Source organism: Notothenia rossii (assembly GCF_949606895.1).
Source record: "Notothenia rossii genome assembly, chromosome: 5".
Lineage (NCBI taxonomy): Eukaryota > Metazoa > Chordata > Actinopteri > Perciformes > Nototheniidae > Notothenia > Notothenia rossii.
The window spans coordinates 80,431,391-80,454,988 of NC_136903.1; the positions used below are offsets into that span (position 1 = coordinate 80,431,391).

At 43.1% G+C, this 23,598-nt stretch overlaps 1 protein-coding gene across 2 annotated transcripts in view; it reads left to right on the forward strand.

Annotated features, from left to right (window-relative positions):
• Positions 1–23,598, forward strand: part of plxna1b (plexin A1b) — a 185,604-nt gene that overhangs the window by 152,732 nt on the left and 9,274 nt on the right. The window contains exons 15-27 of one of the 2 annotated variants that reach the window (XM_079684908.1): positions 62–198; positions 2,899–3,066; positions 6,272–6,365; positions 7,404–7,640; positions 9,390–9,533; positions 10,689–10,923; positions 14,235–14,383; positions 15,970–16,226; positions 18,937–19,003; positions 21,533–21,679; positions 22,069–22,228; positions 22,587–22,690; positions 23,048–23,144. In XM_079684908.1, the coding sequence (XP_079541034.1) occupies positions 62–198; positions 2,899–3,066; positions 6,272–6,365; positions 7,404–7,640; positions 9,390–9,533; positions 10,689–10,923; positions 14,235–14,383; positions 15,970–16,226; positions 18,937–19,003; positions 21,533–21,679; positions 22,069–22,228; positions 22,587–22,690; positions 23,048–23,144 (1,996 nt within the window). The remainder of the gene's footprint in view (positions 1–61; positions 199–2,898; positions 3,067–6,271; positions 6,366–7,403; positions 7,641–9,389; positions 9,534–10,688; positions 10,924–14,234; positions 14,384–15,969; positions 16,227–18,936; positions 19,004–21,532; positions 21,680–22,068; positions 22,229–22,586; positions 22,691–23,047; positions 23,145–23,598) is intronic. The other variant, XM_079684909.1, reaches the window with a different exon arrangement.

Consider the following 23,598-nt stretch of genomic DNA (forward strand, 5'->3'; position numbering starts at 1 on the left):
AATCTCAGGCGCCCAGCAGCCATGATTTATTCACCTTTCCTCTGCCTGTGTCTCTCCTTAGTCTCCGTACTTTACACGGGTCATTCCTTCCACTGGGCCGCTGTCTGGAGGAACAAGGATCACTATTGAAGGCAGTAATCTCAACGCAGGCAGTTCTGTAGCTGTGAAGATAGGACTCAACGCATGCCGCTTTGAGAAGTAAGCAAATCCAAATTATGTAAAAAATGTATGTTTGTTTGTTAGCTCATAGTTGATAACAATTTGAAGTGATACAAGTGATTGAAAACATGTATACAATTATTTAAATATCTATGGAGAACAATGTACGTGTAGTGTTACTTTTGCAAGACTTGAACATTGAACGTAGCTGATTTCGTGACTGAAAAACAGGGTCAAATTGTAAAAGAAATGGTGTCATTCAGGAAAGTTTGTTTTTGCGTTCCTCGGGGGACAATTACAAGTTATAATGATTTATCCACCCATTTTTACCTTTACCACATGCCATCTCTTCCTGCTTTGATAATTATAGTAATTCCCTGTTCCATGTTTTAAAAAAAATACCTTTCGGTCGCTGCCATTGATTTGCGGAAGGTCTAGAAAACGCTGCTGGCAAGAGGATGACCTGCAGTAATTCACAGCAATTGAGAGAATGACAGTGGAGCCTTTCTCTGGGAAGCTGATATCATTGTTCAATTTAGCTGTGAGTGATCTAAGTGCATGGCCCACCTTTTGTCAGGAATATGACTATAATTTCTAAGGAATGATATGGTGTTGCTGGTAATTGGTAAGTCACATATTTCCTGCTTTTAACTCATGTTTGAATTGTTTCTCTAGTTTTTAGAACAATCTGCCACCGTTATCTTTTCACTGTTCCTCACTCTGTAAGAGATTGTGCCTGGATTTCATGAAGAGGACACAAAGATCCAATTTGATATGACTCTAATTCCTTGAGCCAGGAACTGTATTGTTTGCTTGAGTCCCTTCCTGGAAAAGTGACAGCAAACTGAGCTCTGGACTCAATCCACTCAAGTACGCTGTCTTGCAGATGGCAGAGAAGAGAATGCAGAAACTATTGTAAAAATATAGGAATTTCTAGGCCGACTAGCGAAAGAGAGTCTCACAGTGAGAACAGTTTAAAAGTCTTCCAATAGATATTTCCATTGGAACTGAGGCACTATTGTTTGTTTGTGTTTTTTCTTTCTTGTTTCTCTTTTAGAGCAAGATCTCTGTATCACTGGTGTTTCTTTATAGTGGTTCCCTTCTCCCAGGCAACAAGTGACAGGTTAAACTAATGAGCTTGGACCTATCAAGCTCTTTTTATATCATATCAAAAGAAAAAGTAAATGCCAATTTAAAGCTCTGTAGCCCATCCTGAGAAAGGTGAACTTAATAGTCCTGGCCTTTCATTCGCTGAGCAGCAATAACCTTTATGGCCAAAGTAATGAACTGGTTGAGTCCATCTCTATAATGTGTCTTTGTATTCATTGGGGCCTCCGCTTTAATCAAAACCTATTTACCCCAAGTCACTCATCCTCTTATCTCCTTCTGCAAACCCGTTTCTCTCCTTTTCTTTTCTTCCTTTTTTTCGAATCCCCTCTTGGCTTTCTTTTGTGTGGCCGCAACCTTGTCAAAAATACATACGCGGCACCACAGGGGCTCTCGGCGGCGACAGTGTTGTGAAAATGGTTGCCATGGAAACGTAGCACTAGTGGAATGTAGAACACTAGTTATGTATTTTTTAAACCGTCCCCTTCATTTATTCCCTTCGCCTATCTTCAGTCCAAACTGCCTCATGGGAGAAGGCAGGCTTCTGTCCCACAAATATGACCAATGCTCCTGTTTTTTTTATTTTGCTTTCTTTTGCCTCAAAAACCCAACTCCACCTCTCCGCAAAATCCTCCAAAATAGGTTTTTGCTATTAGACCTTCTCCATCATCCATGTTTCTTTGGATTTCACTCCGACGGCAGATAACGGAGGAGGATTTGTGTACCAATCAGCTTTTCCTACTCCTGTTCTGGATTTCACTCAGCGCCTCCTGCCTCCATGCCTGCATAATGCACACACACCCGTTTACTCACACTTGTAGTTCACTGTTGGACGTTAGCAGACGACAAATGACACAAAACACATACTTACACAATGTTAATCTTCTACTTGCACTTTATTTATATGCAAATTCAGACTTCTTCAGAGCCATAGCACCTGCTCCACACACCGGTATGCACACACACACACACACGCTCATGTGCTGTCTCGCAGGTAGCCATACTCCCGATGCTCGGCCAGCAGTGTCTCTGGGGAGGGGACGAGGGAATGAGCCACTGGAGTGGAGCACAAAGTTTCTGGCAGTGGCACAAAGTTTCCCAGCAGGTCACAGCTGGCCGCCTGTCTGCTTGGGAGGGAGTTACATCACACAGAGAGACGACTAGCCTGATCTGCCACTTCAGATCTATCAGCCAGAGAAAGCGCAGGAGGGAAGGAGAGACATAGAGAGAGAAAAGGAAAGGGAGACAGAGCTTTGAAGTACAGCACTCTGTGATTCGGATGATGAAACCACAGCTGGACCGACTGAAAGATGTCAGCCTTGTGTATAGGCAACTGTGTCACCATTTTGCATGTGTCTGCAAGCCTTTTGTCGCAGCTGATAAATAATGTATGAGTTATTTAAGGGATGAAGTAGGATTTTTTTTTTTTGGTCCCTTGCACTTGCTTGAGATTTTCTTCTGTGTGTCTGTCTCTCAGCCTGTCAGAGAGGCAGCTCCTAAATACTCAAAATCCTTTTCAAGATCTTCTGGTTTTAAGCACACACTCACCTTTAAGAGAGACTGTTGAAAGTAACATCTCTTTTTTTCTCCCCCTCCTGTCCTCCCTATCTCTTTCATCTCCTGCTCTTCCAGGCGGAGCAACAGGGAGATAGTGTGTGTGACCCCATCAGGACAGATCTCGGGAAATACTCCGGTCATGGTGGACATCAACTCTGCCGAGCTGAGGAACCCAGAGGTTAAGTTCAACTACTCTGACGATCCCACCATCCTCAAGATCGAGCCCGACTGGAGTATCGCCAGGTGAGGACACAATCAGGTCCTTTCCGTTAGCTGGTCTGGGCGCAGCAAAGATGAACTTTTAGAATGAATGTGGAGGATTTTCTGTGATGATTGGAAGCTTTAAGCTCTTTCAAAACTAAGACTGCATGATTGATTAATTCCAGATACTGCTTACATCTTTCATGTCAACCCTGATAGTGATACACACTGAATAATTCAGGTGAAAGGTTTGAAAACGGGCAAATCTTTTCATAAATAGATGTAATTTTCCGATTTGACTATCTAACTCCATCTGCTATCATCGTATAATGTCATATGATTATTTCATTATCTATAATTCACATCAACACACTGTTTGATCAACAATTCAGCTTGATGCACATCTATAGAACAAATGCATCTATACATTAATTATCCATGATGGTGGACTTGCTATACATTAATGCATTTTTTCAAGGAGCATAGCCAACTAAACTGGAATATGAACTCCTCGAGAAATACTCCACGGCTGGGTCCCGAAGCAAAAACTAACTAAATATTCTTCTCCATTTCCACTCTGGTTTGCTTTTCAAAGGCATATTATGTATTCTGTTTATCATTATGTTTCAAAAGTAAATCTTTGAGAGCAGGAACAGCAGTAAAGTAGCTTCCTGAAGCATCGCATTTCTACAGTTGATGAGCTGCAGCAGAGATGTATCTGTAAATATTACTTGACTTATTGAAATGAGATTGCATAGCCACAGGAAGATTTCCTGTGCAAACACAAGCTGTGTTGTGGAGGAAAAGAAAAAAGCTTGGAGCTTCCAAGTGCTAATGGGCTCACTAGCATGACCTAGAAACTCCATAGCTCAGAAACAAAGCCAGCACATACACACAAGCACACTGTTGACTTTCTCATTTAACTTCAAAAGTATAGTTCCAGGAACTTGTCATATATTATTTCTAAAGTCATTTTTTTTTGTTGCATTTACATAGAATTCTCGTATACAGGCTATATTCAAACAGTGGATGCATCCCAATAAATAGCCATGGATCTTGGTGGAGGTGCATGGCTCTCAAGGCCAATCACGCTTTTTATTTAACAAGCTGTTTGTCGCCGTTGACCCTGTTGTCAGGGTGATTCTTCGACAGAAACAAGGGTTCTTTTTCAGTCAAACTTTCCAGACGTTAAGTCATATTAAATACACTGCAGGTATTTCTTATTAAAAATCAGGTATTGGGAAGAGGTGATCATATATCTATTGTTTTGATATACAAGCAACTCTGTGGCTTGTCAATTATATATTCCAGGTATTTACTTAGGAGTTTTGCCCTTAAATAGAGCCGACTTTATTTGTTTCCACCAGACTCTTTGTCTGTTCAGACAGTGTAACAATCCACTGCATTATCGCAAGGGGTTGAGGTGAAAATGGAAGCCACGTTTAAAACTCTGCAGGGAGACAAAGTCTCTTATCATGCAAAAAAGGTGTGAGTGGATGAGAAATCTCATTTGGAATAAGATGAATGAAATGTTGAGGCGAGAGGGAAACAGGAATGAAAGTGTTGGTTCCAGCCTTGGGGGGATATAACCTCGGCACTCGGCTTGTGTTCTGTGTTTCGCTCAGCGCTCCCAGAGGAGGAGGTGCATGGTTCTCCAGACCAATCACGCTTTTTATTTACCAAGCTATTTTGTCACCGGTGACCCTTTTGTCAGGGCGATTTCAAACAGCGCTTAGCTGACATGACTCAGACTTGTTTCCTTCCTTTCAGGAAGAGTTCTCAGGCTAACAACGAGGAAACATTGCACTGCAGAGATTGCGCGACACTCCACCTTGTTTAAACAGTGCACTCGGTACAATATTATAGTGTACACTGTATATGTGTGGAAAAGATTTGTATCCTCTCAAATAACTAATCTTGAGCTGCTGCATATTCAGAGTTGCCTCTACATTTCTATTCCACAAACAAAGGTGTAACTGTATGTACATATTCTAAACTCATACTGGCTTTTCACACCAGCTTCTATTTACTACTTAAACATTTGTCACCCTCCTTTAAGCCTTCTCAAAAACCTAAAGCCATCCTTTGCCTCGCGTCCTGCTAGCTTCTCCCCCTCCTTCAGGGCCATTTTCACCTTCAGGCCAGCAGGCCCCATCTGGTCCCCTAAAAACAGGGACAACCAGGGACAACCTGGCTGTGAATGTTATGTATTGTGTGCCCTGACACCATGTATATTTATACTTTAAGATGCTCCAGTTCCACCATGGAATGGATGTAATGTTCAGTTGAGTATATCACAAGCCCTCAGCTGCCACTGCTCAGAGAACAACAACAGAGCCACTGAGAAAGATAATAACAGCAATTATACCATGATACAGAATATGCTCATTTTCTGGTGTCTCATTGCCTGCATGAAATCAAGCCATATACCAGCCAGTATATGATTTTTTTTTTTTTAATAGTGGTGAGTCACAGTGGCACAATGCTTCAAGCCTCGCCTTACCCCTCTCCAGTTTTAGGTTGTGTGCTGACTTATTTAGCTGCTGTCAGAACACCTCGCATCAGATAAAGTTCAGCCTCCCAGGCCAGCGCGGGCTGTCGAGGAGGCATTGTGGGGGAATAGGACTGTCACCCATATTACCTATGTCAATGCCGGTCAGTCACACAGACCTATAGGTCAAAGGTGTAAAGGTTATAGCACATGTCGCATCACAGACAGAGGTGCAGTTTCTGAGCGTGTTTCAAGCTGAAAAATACCGCAGTGCAACTTTATTTCACTCTGAAAATGTATCCCGGTGCTTTCGTGAGGTGCTGAGGAGAGGCCAAAAGCTCTGGCTCTCAGGACTAATGCTACATATTCGCTTATTCTTCCCTCCAACCTCCATATCGGTTTAAAGAAGCTTTTAACATTCATGCGAGGACTTTAGCATCACTATCATTACCTGAAAATGGGCTTCCATGAATAAGCAGGCGAAAGGCTACAGCAGGAGCGAGCTTTAATGGTAAATCACCAACTGGAGGGCCCTCTTGGCTCCCACAGGGAACAGATTTATTAACATTTATCTCTACTGAAAGGCTTGTTGAATCGTATATGCACTTGGAATCTGCGAGACAAAAAAAAGGACAGCAGGAGATCCATGAATGTGTGACACACAGGTGCACATATACGAGGTTTTATTGTCCCAGTGCTATTGTATAACTGTTTGCTCTGATTTTCTACACTAAGTCCTCTTTTCTCTTTTTTCAGTGGAGGAACCATGTTGACCATTACTGGAACCAATCTTGCCACCATCAAGGAGCCCAAAATGAGAGCCAAGTATGGAGCTGCCAAGTCGGAGAATGTAAGTGGTGGACCCAGACACCCGCACACAGTTTGTATTGACAAAACAAAAGAAACAGTGACTTGACTTGGCAAGTGTGTTGAGTGAGACCAATATAGACACAAAGGTGTCTCTCTCTCTCCCTTACTGTCTCTCCGCTGTCTCCCCCGCTGTGGAAAAACTGATTTTCAGATGTTGCACACACTCCTGGGACACAGACAGCGGCGCACACACCTGACCCGCCGGTCAACCAGCCAAGGGCCCATTTTCTGTTTGTTTTTGATGTTGAATTTCCTTTTAGCAGTTTAACCTTTGAAATGTCAACCAGCAATAAAGCGGCTCCGGCAAATCCCCCTCTCTTCACCTAGCACCACGGGGCTTAGCTAACCTTTCTCTCACTCTATACTGAAAGTAAAAATATCCCTTCTTTTTCCTTTGTCCCCTTCTCTGCAGTAATTTTGACTCCGCTTGGTTTATGTTTCTGTTGACCTATAAACACAGTTCTGTTTTGTTTCTTGATTTTTACACACGCTTTGTCTGTGAGGGTGTTAGTGTGTGACAGATAGGACACAATGTAAGGCTATAACATGCTGCGAAACTATTCAAAGGTCTGTTTAGCCACGCTGTATTATTGTTAACAGCTACTGGCTGACCTCTCCTGTTTCTCCGAGAGTCATTACAGTCCAATTTGTCGACTGATTTAAGAGTCGAACCCCACGGGGGATTTCCAGATGATATCAACACTGATTAGAACACCGCTGTTATTAAGCCAGCCTCTTCCTCATTATGTCATCACTCGTATCACATTACCCTGTTTAAGCTATCATATACAGATACTGTTTATTATGTATTTGCTCACGGGATCTTTTGTGTAATTATTTTAAAATGTACCTCTTTTTTTTTATGTCTTAAATGATTTAGAAAGGTTGAAAGTTAGGAAATGAAATCAACTCATGTAAATGTATTTCAACGTTTGTATATTGTCCCCCCTCTTCTCATTCCCTGCCTCCTTTTCACTATCCTCTTACCCTCTTTCTCTCCCGTCCTGCCTTTCTGTAGAACTGCACGGTTGTCAGCAACACGGTGATGGTGTGCCTGGCGCCCTCTGTGGCCGGATCAGAAAAAGGTTTCTCGGATGTGGGCAGCAGTCCTGATGAGATCGGCTTTGTCATGGACGACGTGCGCTCTGTGCTGGTGGTAAACGAGACTTTCAGCTACCACCCGGACCCCGTGTTCGAACCTCTGAGCCCCACGGGCATGCTGGAGCTAAAGCCCAGCTCACCACTCATACTCAAGGTAAATTGCATTGTGCTCTGTGCATTGATCTGTTTGGGCCTGGTCTCTACCTGGCTTTGCTTTACATCCATCACATCTTTCCTCTTTCAAGTCTCCTCTTCAATTTTCTTCGATTTTTTTCTTTAGCTTTCCTTCACATTTTTTCCTCCCCTGTCTTTTACCCTTTTCTTTCTTAATGCCCTCTCAATCCACTTTTTTCTTTTGTTCCTTTTAGCCTCTATTCTCGCAACACTTCTCTGATTGTATTTTCTGCTGTCTGTCGTCTCTCCTTTCACAGTATAAAGACCAAATGGCTCTAATTACCAAGTGGATGGTGTTAGAGTGAATTCTTGGGTGGTTTTGCATTAAATCTTATATCGAAGTTACTCTGTCAAAGTAGTGAAATACATTTCTTAAAACCCACTGGGATTCGAGGACCAAAAGGATGTTTATTAAGTGTTAGTACTGTTCTTGTCATGTTTAGTTGCCTCGGCATTGTTAAAAAAATATTTTAGAAAATGCTGCAACAACCTCCCAGTCAGCATCCAACACAACTGATAAGAGGCTGTCAGACATTTGAAATGATGTGCTCCAAACATTCCTGTACAGACACTTTGCGCCCTCCTTTCTCTTGCTTTAAGAGTTTTTCTTTCAACACAACCGCCCTTCAGATGTTTTTCCACCTTGGAAGATGTTATTTCTTCACCTGCTTCTTCCAATTGGGTTTGGAGACCTTTAAGAGAAAACAAATCTCTTCCAAAGCGCCCCTTTTAAAATCAGGTGCAGGAAAGGAAAGTAATGTTTATAAAGTGGACCCATGTGTTGCTATGCCACCTGCTCAGATTTTTATCAGCTATCTTCTGAAGAGAGACTTCATAGCCATGTTTACTCTAAGCCAGAGGCAGAATGCTTTTAAATCCAGAGTGCATTTATAAAGGCTAAGCCCCACCCACCCACGCTGTCTTTTGTCATTTAACCTCTCCCCTCGAACTTCAAAGCATCCGGAGCAAAATAGAAAATGATCATGCAATTTCATGGAAAAGAAAAGCCTTTTTCCTCTAGACCAATCAGGGTGGAGTTTAAGAAATAAAGAATCACGCCTTTCAACCCTGTAACTTTAAATATCATTCTTTATTGAAAATCTCTGATTGCCCCACCTCGCTCCGAGTAAAGAATTGCAGAAATAAGCAGCGCAAAAATGGCATCCTATTAAATAATTGAAGGAAAATCAGACATTTTCTCAGCAATTATGTCGTCCTACCCTGCAAAGCAAAGCGATTTCAGATGAGGAGGGGGAGGAAGAGATGGCAGAGGAGAGGAGGAGAAGAATTTCTGTAGATTTTATTTAATGTAATCCTTTTTTTTGGCAGCCCTTAGCCAATAGATTTGGATGAAATAATCTTATGCTTATTATATTTACTACAAAAGTATATAGTTATTCTTTTTAACTGAGGAGAATTGTCAGAGACTTATGAAGGAGTAAGGAAAAGTAGGATGTCCAGAGGATTTTCATGATCAGTCATTTTCGTGCAATGTCTCCAATGAAAAGTGTAAAAGCACTGTTGCTATGACTACCTGCAGTTTAAAGTACCTTGCACAATGTGGCTGAATTGTTGACGGACACGTTCCAGCCAATCAGAAACAAATGCTTTTTTCCACAGCAAAACCCATAGTAACAGTGAATCCTTTTGGGCTGATATTAATGTATTAATGTGAACCTATATTTCGACCATATGTGAGTAACTGAAACATGTGTGTGTCTGTTTCCAGGGCCGTAACCTAATTCCTTCAGCCCCGGGAAACACCAAGCTGAACTACACGGTGCTGATCGGGGAGACGCTCTGCATACTCACCCTGTCCGAGAGCCAGCTGCTGTGTGAATGGCCCAACCTGACCGGAGAACATAAAGTCACTGTAAGTGAAAATGTAACTTTGTCTAGAATGACTGTTTGTTGTGTGATTTCCCCCATTGTGGGTTTGGGTTGTCACACAAAGCAAATCATCGGACCATATGGGGAAAGGTTTGGATACAGCCATAAAAATTTTTTTAAAAGGAGTATCATCTGTCTTTTTCTGTCTTCCGTACCTGTTAGTTCATCATCCAGCTTGATTATTTTGTCTTGCAACCTCTGGAGCATCTGGTGTTCGCATGTCTTTCAGTCGCTCAGCCCATCTTCTTCTATAGTTCCAGTTTTCAGTGCAGTTTCCGCTGCGCTATTCATCTCCCCCTCTTTATGTCAATCCACTTCCTGCCTTCCCATTCATTCATCTCATTATTTCCTCCCCAATCCATCTGTCCTAAATCTCTTTAATTACTCTAGATTTTTCTTCCCCATTCATATATCTGCTCTCACACAAACACACACACACACACACACACACACATCTCTTACACGGTGTTTGCGACTGTATTTATGTCTTTGAAGATTTTGATCGGGCTCGTTTGGCTGCCATCCTCCTTGGGATTTGAGCAGTATTGATATTCAATAGAGACCAAAAAATGGCTAGTGGGCGTGAGAGGTCTGAGTCTATTTTTACCCTTTTCCATTTGGTATTCCATAGATGTGAGCCAGTTGAATATGGAATAAAAGAAAAAGAAGACAGGAGTGAAAAAGCACATCCCAACGTTTTTTTTACTTACGTGTTCTGTAAGCCATAACTGTTTCGATGTGATATCGTGGAAAGTCGTATGTGTGTGTGACTGTGTGTACTTGTTCACTGGTTCCAAAGACAGCCCCAGGGCACAGATGTTGCCTCCCCCAACCCAGATAGAAAGGCTTTTAGGGAGTTTTGGCCTGCACTTGGCTCAACTCAACACAGCTTGGTTTGCCAGTATAAATGCAATGTGGGATTTAGCAATAGTGCCTTGCAGAATGTAATGTGTATGTGTCGTAGATACAGATTCATAAAAACATATAATCCTGTATGATGTTCACATTTTCATTTTGGTAGCAGCAAAATGCTGAGTGAAAATGGCTTACAGCTTCAGCTTGGAACCCTTCCTAATTCTGCTGCATATAGATCCACATCATCTTTTTATGTGGTCTAACATTTGTGTGTGTCTACTAGGTGCGTGTTGGAGGCTTTGAATACTCTCCGGGGACGTTGCAGATTTACTCAGACAGCCTGCTCACCCTGCCCGCCATCATCGGTATTGGAGGAGGTGGCGGCCTGCTCCTGCTGGTTATCATTGTGGTGCTGATTGCCTATAAGAGGAAATCACGGGATGCCGACCGCACCCTCAAACGCCTGCAACTGCAGATGGACAACCTGGAGTCCAGGGTGGCACTTGAGTGCAAGGAAGGTGAGTTACGACCATACTTGATCATCAAAAAGGGTGACACTCAAACCTAAAAAATTACTTACAAATAACTTACCATGTCCCAAAAGAAATGTCTGTAAATCGGTCTCTCGCTGCAGTTTACCTTATAAGCTGCACAACTCCCATTCAATAGTCCTTTCCATTTCTCCCTTTTTTTTTTTTTTCTCTTTCACTCTCTATTCCCCCTCCCTCTCACTGCCACCCGTCCCCCTGCTGTGAGGTGGCAGCAGTGTGTGTGTGCGTGGGTGTTGGTTTGTTTCCAAAGGAGTACTTTGATCTGAGCCAGCCACCAGATGTTGGCTCTCCACCCCACGAGAGAGCTGCCTGGCTGGCCTTACTAGCATCCACACTGAGAGAGGGAAGGGGGGAGATGGAGGTTAGATAGATACAGGGCACAGAGGTGGGAAAGTGAGGGGTAGTAGTATATTAGCATATATTCATTTGGCAGGAAACGAGCATGGATCCAGGGAGAGTCTAGTGATACTGCTACTGGTTTGTCTGGCAAGAGAGAGAGAAGCAGATGGGGAGAAAGAGAAGGAGAATACTGATAACCATGATCATCACAATACATTTTGTATGAGACCACTTCACTTGTTGCACTGTAAACATCTAATATACTGTCACAACATGAATACACTGTTACTGGAGCACAAGCATATAACAAACAATATTAGCTAAGGCTCCATATTCAAGGATAATCCTTTTATATATATATATATATATATATATATATATATATAACAATGAAGCATTGCATTCAATACATTTCAGAGACAAATATAAAATGGTCAAAGTTAATGCAACAATGGCCGAGAAATCCTCACTTCTATACTATGGGCAACTTTCAAAAAGGCCTGATCCTACACCTCCCATAATGCAACTTGTCTTTGTGTTTTATGTTTGATCTTTAGTGAATGTAGCCTTGTTCCAGACTTTAAAATTGCCGACGGCTTTGAACAAATCAGAGCTTTGATGGCATGATTAAAAATGATGATATCATCGATTTAACAGAAATAACAACTCAGAAGATGACACTCAGGTCCTCATGCGTTGCTCTTTTGCAACTACTCACAATCACACACATACGCACACACACACACACACACACACACACACACACACACACACACACACACACACACACACACACACACACACACACACACACACACACACACACACTCTGCAGGTCATACAGTGATTGGCTGGGGTCTGTGGCAGTGAGTCCAAGTGCCCTGACCCTGTCTGTCCCCTGCCGTCACCACTGTCTTGAAGACGACAACAGGATGGATGGGAGGAGGGGGGGACAAAGCAAGGGAGATTAATATGGAAGACAACTAGAGAGAGGAGAACGGGAGGGGAGGTGGGCAGTGAGGAAGGATGGATAGGATGATAATAAGGAGGGAAAAAACAAGGGGACGAAAGCAAATAGAATCTAAAGTAAAGGAAGAGAGAGAAGTTGATCTGAAGATAGTGGGAGATAATTGGAGGTGGATGAAGCAACCTAAATATTGGATTGCAGAAGGCGCTGGTGAACAACTAAGAAGACAACATGGAGTGAAAAGGACAAGGGAATAACATATGTGGGTTAAATAAATAAGGGATGAATGGTAGGGATGTGTAGTGAACCCCTTCTTTCCAAGTCCTGGGCACCAAACAGAAAAGTATTGAATATATGGATGAAGTAAAAAATAAATGATCAGAAGAGATGTGGCAGGCAAGGGAAAAAAGAGACTGATTAGTGATGCAGAGAGAGACGGATGGCACGAGTGAACCAAACAAACAGAAAGATGGAGGGAGGCACATGTAGCAGAGGAGAAGCAACCATAGGGGAGAGGGAGGTGACCTCTAAGATGTCACTTTGGAGGGAGGAAGGAGAAAGAGAGATAGGCAAAGGGGAATAGGGTGACACAAGCCATCTGTTAGTCTGGGCTCTGGTTCGTTATTTGTTTTGGTTGTGTATCCATGTGTTGGTGCATTTTGGGTGACACCATAGGGCACACACACAGTGGAGTTAATGAAATCATGGAGCTTTATATTTAGTATTTACAAAATAGTAGCAAAGCAGTACAGCAAGGTCTATTCACTATTGTATGGTGTGTGCAGGAAAGGATTTTATCCCATTTGTTCCCTCTAGATGTGACTTGTGAGGCCACTGGAGTATACAGAACGGGGTCAGGACACACGCTTGCTGGGAACGGGAAATGTGTAAAAACACTGACACACAGACTCACATTAATCATCTGGGCACTAGGTTATGTGTTCAGCTGTGGGGCAAGACAAGAAAAAGTGTGTGTGTGTGGCTGCTCGAGTAAAGGCATGTGAGGTAGCAGTGTGTTATGTGTGTGTGTACTCACATGCTCAAGAATCCTGTGTGCAATTCCATCCTGAACTCCCCTCCAGCCACTGAGAACCTCAGCGTTTCCTCCGCCCTTCTCTCTGCTCTCAGCACACAGCGATAACATGATGCTGCTTTTCAAAGCTACTCCTCCACACGCCTCCATCTCCTCCTAACTTCTCACCTGTGTTACTGCTCTAAAACATGCTGTGGCTACTAATCAGATTTACAGATTTACAATGCAACATAAAGAGAGGCTGCTCATTACACATTTACCCAGGTGTTATAAGTTGGATTATAGTGCAATGTTAAGCTTTTTCTTTATAAATCTTTTTGTGCTTCCTGTTTCTTAATTTCTCAATTTTTGCGGGAGAAAAACAACTATTACTTGATAACACAACCTTTGCATCTAAATAAATGCTTATTTGCTACTCACCGTTTCCAATTGATAACTCATAACACTGTTCAACCTACAAGACGATTGGATACAATGCGATCGATTTGATATGATAATAGCTTATTGTCAGATCAAGTCTGAAATGTTACTTTCCATTGCAGCTTCATTTGCAACATCAACAAGGATAAATGTTACTTCTAGCAGAACTTTTTCATAAAAAGTGCGTGTTGGCATCTGAGGAGAGGTGTTTTACATTTCTATAAGTACTGCTATATTTGGGTTAAATGATGAGCAAGTAAACAGACTTTAATCAGGGGACTTAAAATGTCTGTTTGGTGTTCGGCCACAGCAGTGAAATGCAAAATCCCAAACAGAAGCCTGATTATACTTTTTTGTCAGAATCAATCAAATCAATGCTGTAGGCTATAACTATGTAAAACAGTGTTTTTCATTCGTGTGCAATTTAAAGTCTATATTAAAACAAAACGTTCAACCCTGCAGTAAACAACCCTTATAGTACAATATATGTTTCTAACCATTACTTGTCTTGTTGCACAGCCTTTGCAGAGCTGCAGACAGACATCCATGAGCTGACCCAGGAGCTGGACGGGGCAGGAATCCCCTTCCTGGATTACCGCACCTACGCCATGAGAGTCCTCTTTCCTGGGATAGAGGACCACCCAGTGCTCAAGGAGATGGAGGTACGGGTCAGTAGAGGGCACTCCGCTCACTTTCTCACATAAATACTCACTGGGAGAACTCAATGTTTGTTTGGATACTTCATTAGAAATGGTCAAATTGGACCAAGTAAGGAATCTGGTAAATTAATTCGGGGAAAATCTACCGTTTGATGAAGATCGTGGTTCTTTTTCTAAGGATTTATTTTTCTTTTGTAACTAATTTCTACAGTTCGAAAAAGGTTACAATGTTCTCTTATCTGTATTAGGTCTTGATATAGGCCTTTAAGAGGAGTTCAACTCCACACTGAGACAGACATGTTGAACTCCATGATTCATCCTCATCAATTTAACACATTCTCTGTTAGAGGAAGGGAGAAGTCAAAAGCAATCGATACAAGTGGGAGTTTTCAGGAATTATTTGGGAAGATACGTCATACAGTATCAGAGGTGAACCTGAACATGCCCACCAAACTTATTTTATCTTCAACTGCTCTTTAGAGAACTAGAAAGAAAAGGTAACTTGGTTGACAGAAGCTCTTGTAATGCAGTGAAGGGAGCGAGCACTGTCCGAGCCCCTAAGACTCTGCAGGTGATATATTGCCTCTACAGGACCAAGCCTGTTTGAGGCTCATGAAGAAGCAATGTTCACCCATTCAATAAAACACTCTCCTCTCTACTACTGCTCCCTTCTCACGAGGGAACACTCTATCACTCGCGTGAAGCCCGTCTCTGTGAGACACTGTAACGCAGCATGGATTTGTACTTCCATCATTTCTCTATATACATTAGACTCTCATCACATGCATCACGTCGAAATGCCCCGTTGACTCGCGTGTAAGGTGGCGGCTGCAGGGAGACATGCTGTATCTGCTTGGGCCATCGATGGTATTCCAAAGGGAAAGTGCACCGCGACATTGGATTTTCATTTGTATGGCTCAGGCAATCACAGGCCACAGTAGTGCGCTAGCAAGCAGATCAATTTCTTATTACAGAGTGAAGCTCACATTCTCACTTCAGATCTCTGTTTCTCTCCCTCAGAGGGGGAGACCTGCCCTGTGCTCTGAGAGAAGAAGAGAATCAGTAAAAAGAGAGGATACAGTGTGGAAGGGAGAGAGAACTGGGATACAGGAGAGAACATTGAAACAATGAAAGTGCAAACCCTTAAAGCCTTGTTTCTCTGGATGCATATTTGAGATTATTCTCTCCATTTCCTGGTACATTTTTTGTGAGTGCGTCTGCATGTTGCCCTTTTGCCAATATTCCCTTTATCTAATATTCCTCCTTCTAACTCATACTCATCCATTTCTCAACTAAAACTCACATCCTCCTTTCAATCCTGATCTCAACCTCTTTGATCTTTTCCATATCCCCCTTCCCTTTTTACTCATTTGCCCTTTTACAATTCGTGTGCATTTTGTTTGTTCCTCCTTATTTTCACTTCTCTCTATATTTCCATCCCTCTCTTCCACTAAATTCTCTTTCTCCCCTTCGTGCTGATGTAACACTACCTCCATCCTTACTCCAAACCACCCCATACCTTTTTTATTTCCCATATCCTCATGCTCTCTCCTCACACTCCTTCTCCATCATCACCTCTGTTGCGTCCTCTCCAGGTCCCCGCCAACACGGAGAAGGCCCTGACACTATTCGGCCAGATGCTGACCAAAAAGCACTTCCTGCTGACCTTCATCCGCACCTTGGAGGCGCAGCGCTCCTTCTCCATGCGGGACAGGGGCAACGTGGCCTCCCTCATAATGACGGCGCTGCAGGGGGAGATGGAGTACGCCACGGGGGTCCTCAAACAGCTCCTGTCCGACCTCATCGACAAAAACCTGGAGAGCAAGAACCACCCGAAGCTCTTACTCAGGAGGTACAAAAACACACAGATAGCTTTCCCACTAAGCTATGTCCCTTTTTTTTTTACTAAGGGGACATACTGACTGGTTTGAGGCATACTTGAAAAAAGGGAATTAGCACTTCTTTTAAAAAGGACAGAAATTCAACGAAGAAGCACATACAGTAGTTATACTCACTTTAGTACTAAAATAAGAACAAAATTGAGGACAACATGATAGAAAAAGAGAATATGATGCTGTGTGATAATGTCAAGCTTTTAATTTTTTTCTCTGGATAAAGTTATGGAAGACAGGGGACTGTGGCTTTTAGGGGCCTATGTGACGTTACCTCTTCTCTATCTCTCAACCTTGTCCCTGTCAGAGAGGATTACACCCCTGAGCACACACCCACTCCCAATGGAGCCGCAAACAGACACTCTCTCTCACACACACAGTGAGAAAGGTAGAAAGGGGAACAGTGCGAGGGATGGAGGGGATGTAAAGGAGAAGAAGGGGAGGATTTACAACAGAGGGGAAAGAGAGAGACGGGATTGGTAAAAGGGGAAGTTGTGCGGAAGTGGAGGAAAAGATGTGAGGTGACAGAAGAAGGCAGCGAGATAAAGGTGGATGGAGGAAAATGATGATTGACAGAAAGAGAGGGCAACATGTCTCGAGGGGGACTTGGGCTGAAGGCAAATGGATGGAGAGAGAGAAAAGGAAGGAAGAATAGAAAAGGCTGTAGGAAGGTGCTATATGGTGGAAGAAGAGAACACATAGGCAGAGGGAGAAAGAAAAGGAAAAAGAGCTCTTGCAGGGCAGGAGGAGACACACATATTTAAGGAAAGACACAATTAGAGAAATGGCCTGTCTCCATATAAATTGGAATTAGACATTAAATGATAAAAAAAAAGTTATGTTTTTTTTCTCCTCCTTCTCCTCTGAGAGATATTTAATTAAAAATCTAATCAAATAAATGACTCTCAGCCAGTGTGCTTGTGTGAAGCCTTTTCCAATCCCCTCTTGGGGCGTACGGTCACAACACGCTGTCCCTGCTAACTACACTAGCCTCGGGAGCTGGCGTTAATAAGCTCTGCAATTATAACACATGCTTCACCCTGATTTGGTCTTTTTCCTGCAATAGATAGACTTTAGAACAGTTTTATTTTTAAACATAGTACACAGAAAAAGCAAAGTAGAAAGACTTAATAATCTGCTCCCATGTGGATTAACATCCCTATGGGTAAATAACGCTCTTGCAAAGGATGCTTTCTGTTTGCTTTGAACGTTATAGACTCGCAGTGTGTGTCCAGGAGAGCTGCATCATCACTCTAGTGGCTCGGTTTCCTGAAATGAGATGTTAAAAGTCGCCTACTATGTTGTTCCTGACATGGCCATAAGCGTGTTCTGTCCAGGTGTATTCGCCTCCACCGTCCTCCATTCCCTGTAGCCTCATCTTTCATATATTTTGCTGACAGCCATGAGAAACAAAAACTGCTCCAAATACATCAAACACCACTCAGCAGTCAGAACTGGGAAGCTAGCGGAAGCGTAGGAGTTCACGTCTTGTTCCTGCTACAGGCCCTCACTGGTTCCACTGGCACATTGGCCTAGTCTCCTGTGTTTTCCCTTTCTATTTCTCAGCTGTCTAAAAATAAGAAATCAGTGCAAAGTTGACAAGAACAAATCTTCCTGCGCTGTCATCTCTCAACAGGATACGCCTTTCTTCACCTTTTCACACCTTGTGCTGTGCTAATGACAGGAAGACTAATATTAACACGAGTGTGGGCATGTGGCCCAGTTAGACAACTCAGTAACCCAGCAGCAGAAGGCTCTCGTGTGCACCCCCCATTCATCTTAGAGTAAACAAGCAATGGATAATTAAGCAGTCTTGCTGTTTCTCCCCTAATATAAAAAGGAAAAAGATGTTAGAAAGCGAGGAGGTAAATCTGAGGACGATGACGGAGAGAAAGAAATAATCACTTATTTTCCCGCAGAACCGTTAGCGCCGGTCTCCCTTTCAGCTGTTTAACAAATTAGACGCAATAAGTCCGTTAATTACAATGCCTTTTAATTGCTCTGCTTTCACTCGCCCGGTTGTTCACGTGTGTCCGCTCAGGAGCGTGCCGAGGCTTCCCTCATTACACGGCAGGTTTGTGATTAACGAGAGGAGTTAACGAATTATACTAATTGCTTTATTTTCAATGAAGACGAGTGGGCTTTGCTTGAAGGAGGGGGGGGGGGGTGGGAGGAAATGTGAGGCGGGGGGGGCTTTGGGGTGAAACAATGAAAGAAATGCAGGGGTTTGTTTTGCCAAGTTAATTTGTTTGCATGTGAAGATGGAGGGTGGGGGGGGGGGGGGGTAAAGAAGAGCAATGGAAAGGGCTCATCTGTTTGAAGGGTAACCGCACAACCACTGATAATGCAGCATGTTCTCTTTGATGTGCCGGCGCGTCTTAAATGCCTTTTCCCCCTCATGATGAAAGTGTTGGTTTATGCCCAGAGATCCTAGCCCTGGGGGGGGAGGGGGATGGGGGTTTGTTTGGGTTCTGTGTTGAAACGGGGAGGAGACATTTTGGGATGACTCCAAAAGCTCAGACTGTCTCGTGCAGAAGGTGCTTCTTAAAAAGATAAAAAATGTGTTTGTTTTTCTTACTCTTTGTTTCCTTCCTTTCCCTGTCAATCTCTTATTTAATTGTCCTATTATTTTTCCCTCACCCTTCTCCTTTCTCTTTTTTTCTCTCCCAGGACGGAGTCAGTCGCTGAGAAGATGCTCACCAACTGGTTCACCTTCCTGCTTTACAAGTTCCTCAAGGTAAAATAGTCCGTCACACAACAGGCAGCCACACACTAGTTTGGAGGCAATACTAACACCGCTTTTGTTTGAGAATAGAAAAATGCTTCACTAACACACACACACACACACACACACACACACACACACACACACACACACACACATTCACAGCTGCAGCATTAGATAAGGCAGAGGCAGCAGGATACCTATCCCTTACCTCCGCCTTTCATGTGGTAAACTCTCCTTCCTCTGAATTGAGGAAGCTGCGGTGTGAAGCGCTGTTCACACACAGCTGGTCGTGTTGTTGTGATTGCCGTAGCCTGTCGCAATAACCTGTCCTCTCTTTGTGTCCCTCACTGGATTCTTTTACAGCCAAGAGTGTGTGTGTCCGTGTGTGTGTGTGTGTGTCCTTTCAAAGCTTTGGGGCTTAGCAGAAGAGGAAGGCAAAAGATCTTACACAAATGCATACTCTTATTTCTTTGTCTGTCTGTTTGTGAATTATTTCTCCTTTTTGAATTCTTCTCCCTCTGATATGGAATCAAGGAGACTTATTGAGGCTTAAACGGTGTTAAATTCTTGTTCCACACACATTCACTAAATTCAAACATCGCTGCAACTAATCAGTTAGCAGCGGGGCCTTAGACCCCCGCCAGGACAGGCATTCCGGTGGACAGCGAACCAGCCAAGCACCCGGGGGTCCCAGTTAGCATCTGTGTGTGTGTGTTGGTGTGTCTGTTTTGCGTGTGCATGCATGTGTTTTGGCTCAAGAATGATTTGGGTTTATAGACAGGGAAGTGGGATATTATCGAGGATATTTTATACTTTAGAGGAAACTAAAAACTGAAAGGATAGGAAAAGGCTGAAGGATGTAGAGGGAAAACGGTCAGAAGTGGTTATAGATAGGTGACAGGAAGTAAAAACGTTTTTTAATCGAAAAACATGAACGAAGAGTGGAAGGGAAACTGAAAAAAAAGCACTTCTGAGGCAAGGACCGCTGTAGCTAGCAGCAAGGTAACCCACCTGGCTTCTATCTAACCACTGCGATCCAGTGCCTCTCTTTCCCCTGACTGGTCACATAAGAGAAAGGCCTGAAAAGATTTCAAGGTTCAGCCAGGTTTGATTAGAGATGGGTAAAGGTCAAGTAGTTGTTCAAAGTGGAAGGAAATAGATAAAGCTTACCAAAGGGAACGGGAATAAGGGAAACAAAAAAGCTTGAATCCATGCCCTCACTCTAAGGGTTCACTTGTCCTGTCTTGTTTGAGAGAGTAGGGGGGGTCACAGGCTAACTCTATTTCTGTGTGTTGCTTTAGGTACAATTGATGGCTGTTTTAGGGGTTTGTATAAACATTTATTGTAATGGTACATATACTTGAATTAATAAATATGATACATCCTAATAATGTGAATAAGAGACATTTCAAAACATGGAGCATCAGCTTTTCCACACTGAAAGGAGAGAGAAGACTGAGAAGCAGCACAGAGCTGTTCGACAGAGAGCAGGTCAGACGTGTGCTGTGTGTCTCCACAGGAAGCAGACAGGGCTAGATTATCCCACAGAGCTCATCTGACAGCTCACCAAGATGACAGGCATGTTGATGCATGAACATGCCCGGCGGCAGGAAGCACATGGAGTAGCATGTTGAAGCTTCAAAGAACACTTCAAGAATGTGATCAAATGTTCCAAGTGCACTAATTTGAGTATGATTGGGTTTGCGTGCTGACCGTATTGTTCACTTTTGTTTTCATTTCAATTAAATTGTGCTTATTGTTTTTTTTTCTCTTTTACATGTTGCTGCATTCCTCAGAGAGTGCAAAATGGAAAGATAGCAGAAACGACAAATATAAAACCCAAGCCTAAATAACTGGAATGATCTTTTAAAGAGGAAGTTGTAAAAGCAAGCAGCGCTGAGTTGCCAGTCCGGCAGAACGAGTGTAAAAGAGAGTGGGGGGGGGGGGAGACGGGGGCTAAAACCTCCCAGAGCTCGTTGCCGGGTTGACACGTCTCGCACACCGAAGTGCTTCTTCAAGCGTTTTTCAGCCCTCAGTCGTTAACCTTCTATTAACTCCTCCATCAATTGCCACTCATTCACATTCACACTCGCTCTGATTTCTCCCCTACTCGCTCGCTCACTCCCTCACACACACAAATAGAGATTTTTACAAAAAGGTGTTTTTTCTTTTTCTTTACTGAGACACTGGGGAGATGCTGGAGTGTGTGTGTGAGAAGAGAAAATGGTGTGTGTGTTGTTTTGAGTCGGTTTACAGCGTGCCGTTAGCCAACACAGGCCATGGCCTCGTCCTTAACCGCTCAGCCTCTGGTTGGCTTAAAGAAGATTAGAAATATAATTGGAGAGTTGCTCAGCAGAGCTGTGCGCTTTTTGCTGGTGTGTACTTTTTCTCTCTGTAAAGTTTTTGCACAGTTAGTAGTTTGAATTTGAACAATCTGTCTTTCTCTCCTTTTTCTTTTTTTTCCCTCTATCGCCGTCTTGCCTTTCACTTCTACCTGTCTCCCTCTTCCTACTTTCCCTTTCCACTCTGGTTCTGCAGGAATGTGCTGGTGAGCCTCTCTTCATGCTGTACTGCGCCATGAAGCAGCAAATGGAAAAGGGACCAATAGACTCAATCACAGGAGAGGCCCGCTACTCCCTCAGCGAAGACAAACTCATCAGGCAGCAGATTGACTATAAGACTTTGGTCAGTACTCAAACACATACTAGTGGACACAAAGACACTTTCGGTTTCAGAGGATAGGACATATAAAGTGCATACTGTACATCTCCTGTATTTATACGGAGCCAGGAAACTTTGAAAGTCATACTGGCTAAACCCCAAAAATGATCCTTTGAGGCTCATGACACAAATATCAATACTGAGAAAACATATTGTATATCAATTCAGATGAAACACCCTTTTAATAGTAATAACGAGCTGCATGTGAACTGTTGCCCAGTTGAGTATTGATTCTTAACTGCTGAATGAGGTGCTGGTTTGCAAAAATCATCGCAGGGTCACGCCCCCAATAAACAACCTTCCCAGTCTGATGACTTCCGTCTTAATGTGAAACTTTACCCTCTGCCCTGCAGACGCTGCACTGTGTGAACCCGGAGAACGAGAACGCTCCGGAGGTGACGGTGAAGAGCCTGAACTGTGACACCGTCACGCAGGTGAAGGAGAAGCTGCTGGACGCCGTGTACAAGGGAACACCGTACTCCCAGAGACCAAAGGCCTCCGACATGGATCTGGGTAAGGAGTGGGAACACTGCACACACACACACACACACACACACACACACACACACACACTCCAACCACAGGTGCAGTACTTCAGGGTGTAAAGAGGGAATCATTTCTCGAGCTCTCTGAAGCAGGAGGGGGGCTCTACAGAGAAGTGATACTGTTACAAATAACTATAGTGAGCAGCCAAATTAAGCATTACACCCATTTCATTTTAGTCAGACAGTTAACTTAGTCACTGTAACTTCACATGTTCTTATGATTAGGAAAGTTTTGATGAATGAATCCGTGACATCTATGTCCCACTTCTCTCTGTATTCCCTCATTTAAACGACACAACCTTACCTCCATCCTCTTTGTGTGACAGAATGGCGGCAGGGTAGGATGGCGCGCATCATCCTGCAGGACGAGGACGTCACCACTAAGATCGACAACGACTGGAAGAGACTGAACACCCTGGCTCACTACCAGGTACTCCCGCACGACATAAATCCCATGATTCTTAGTGTCTCGATGGAACAACAACTCCTCATTGATTGGTTTGAGCATTATTACTGATTTGCAGTTGGTGTTATGGTTGTCTTTCTTTTAAGTATATCTTAGCCTTTTGAATGTGTAATGTTGTAAATGTTATTTATTCACATCAGTCATTTAAAAAGATGTCTATTACACATCAAGATAAGATAAGATGCACTTTATTAATCCCAATTTGGGAAATTGTCGGTGCTCTTAAAACTAGCAGTGATGTAAATAAAGGTTGACTGTTTGTGTAATCTTGCTGCTTGATATTTTGTGCAGCCCTAACTTATCTTGAACTTCCTGTTCCAGGTGACAGATGGCTCAGTGATTGCCCTGGTGCCGAAACAGAACTCAGCCTACAACATCTCCAACTCCTCCACATTCACCAAGTCCCTCAGCAGATACGGTGTGTGTGTGTGTGTGTGTGTGTGTGTGTGTGTGTGTGTGTGTGTGTGTGTGTGTGTGTGTGTGTGTGTGTGTGTGTGTGTGTGTGTGTGTGTGTGTGTGTGTGTGTGTGTGTGTGTGTGTGTGTGTGTGTGTGTGTGTGTGTGTGTGTGTGTGTGTGTGTGTGTGTGTGTGTGTGTGTGTGTGTGTGTGTGTGTGTGTGTGTGTGTGTGTGTGTGTGTGTGTGTGTGTGCCTTCATTTCAAAATATACAAAATACATTTCTAACATGACCAAAGCAAAATGCCTTAGTTGTATTCAGATGAGTTCTGACTAAATGTGCGAAATATGATTCTTCTGACGGGAAGAACATCTTTAGACATTAAAAAATATATTTCTTTTGAAATTCTAACCCTATGATCAAATCTCTTTCAAAACTGTTTAAGTGATTAAGTTCAAGAACTGTTGAGCTACTTG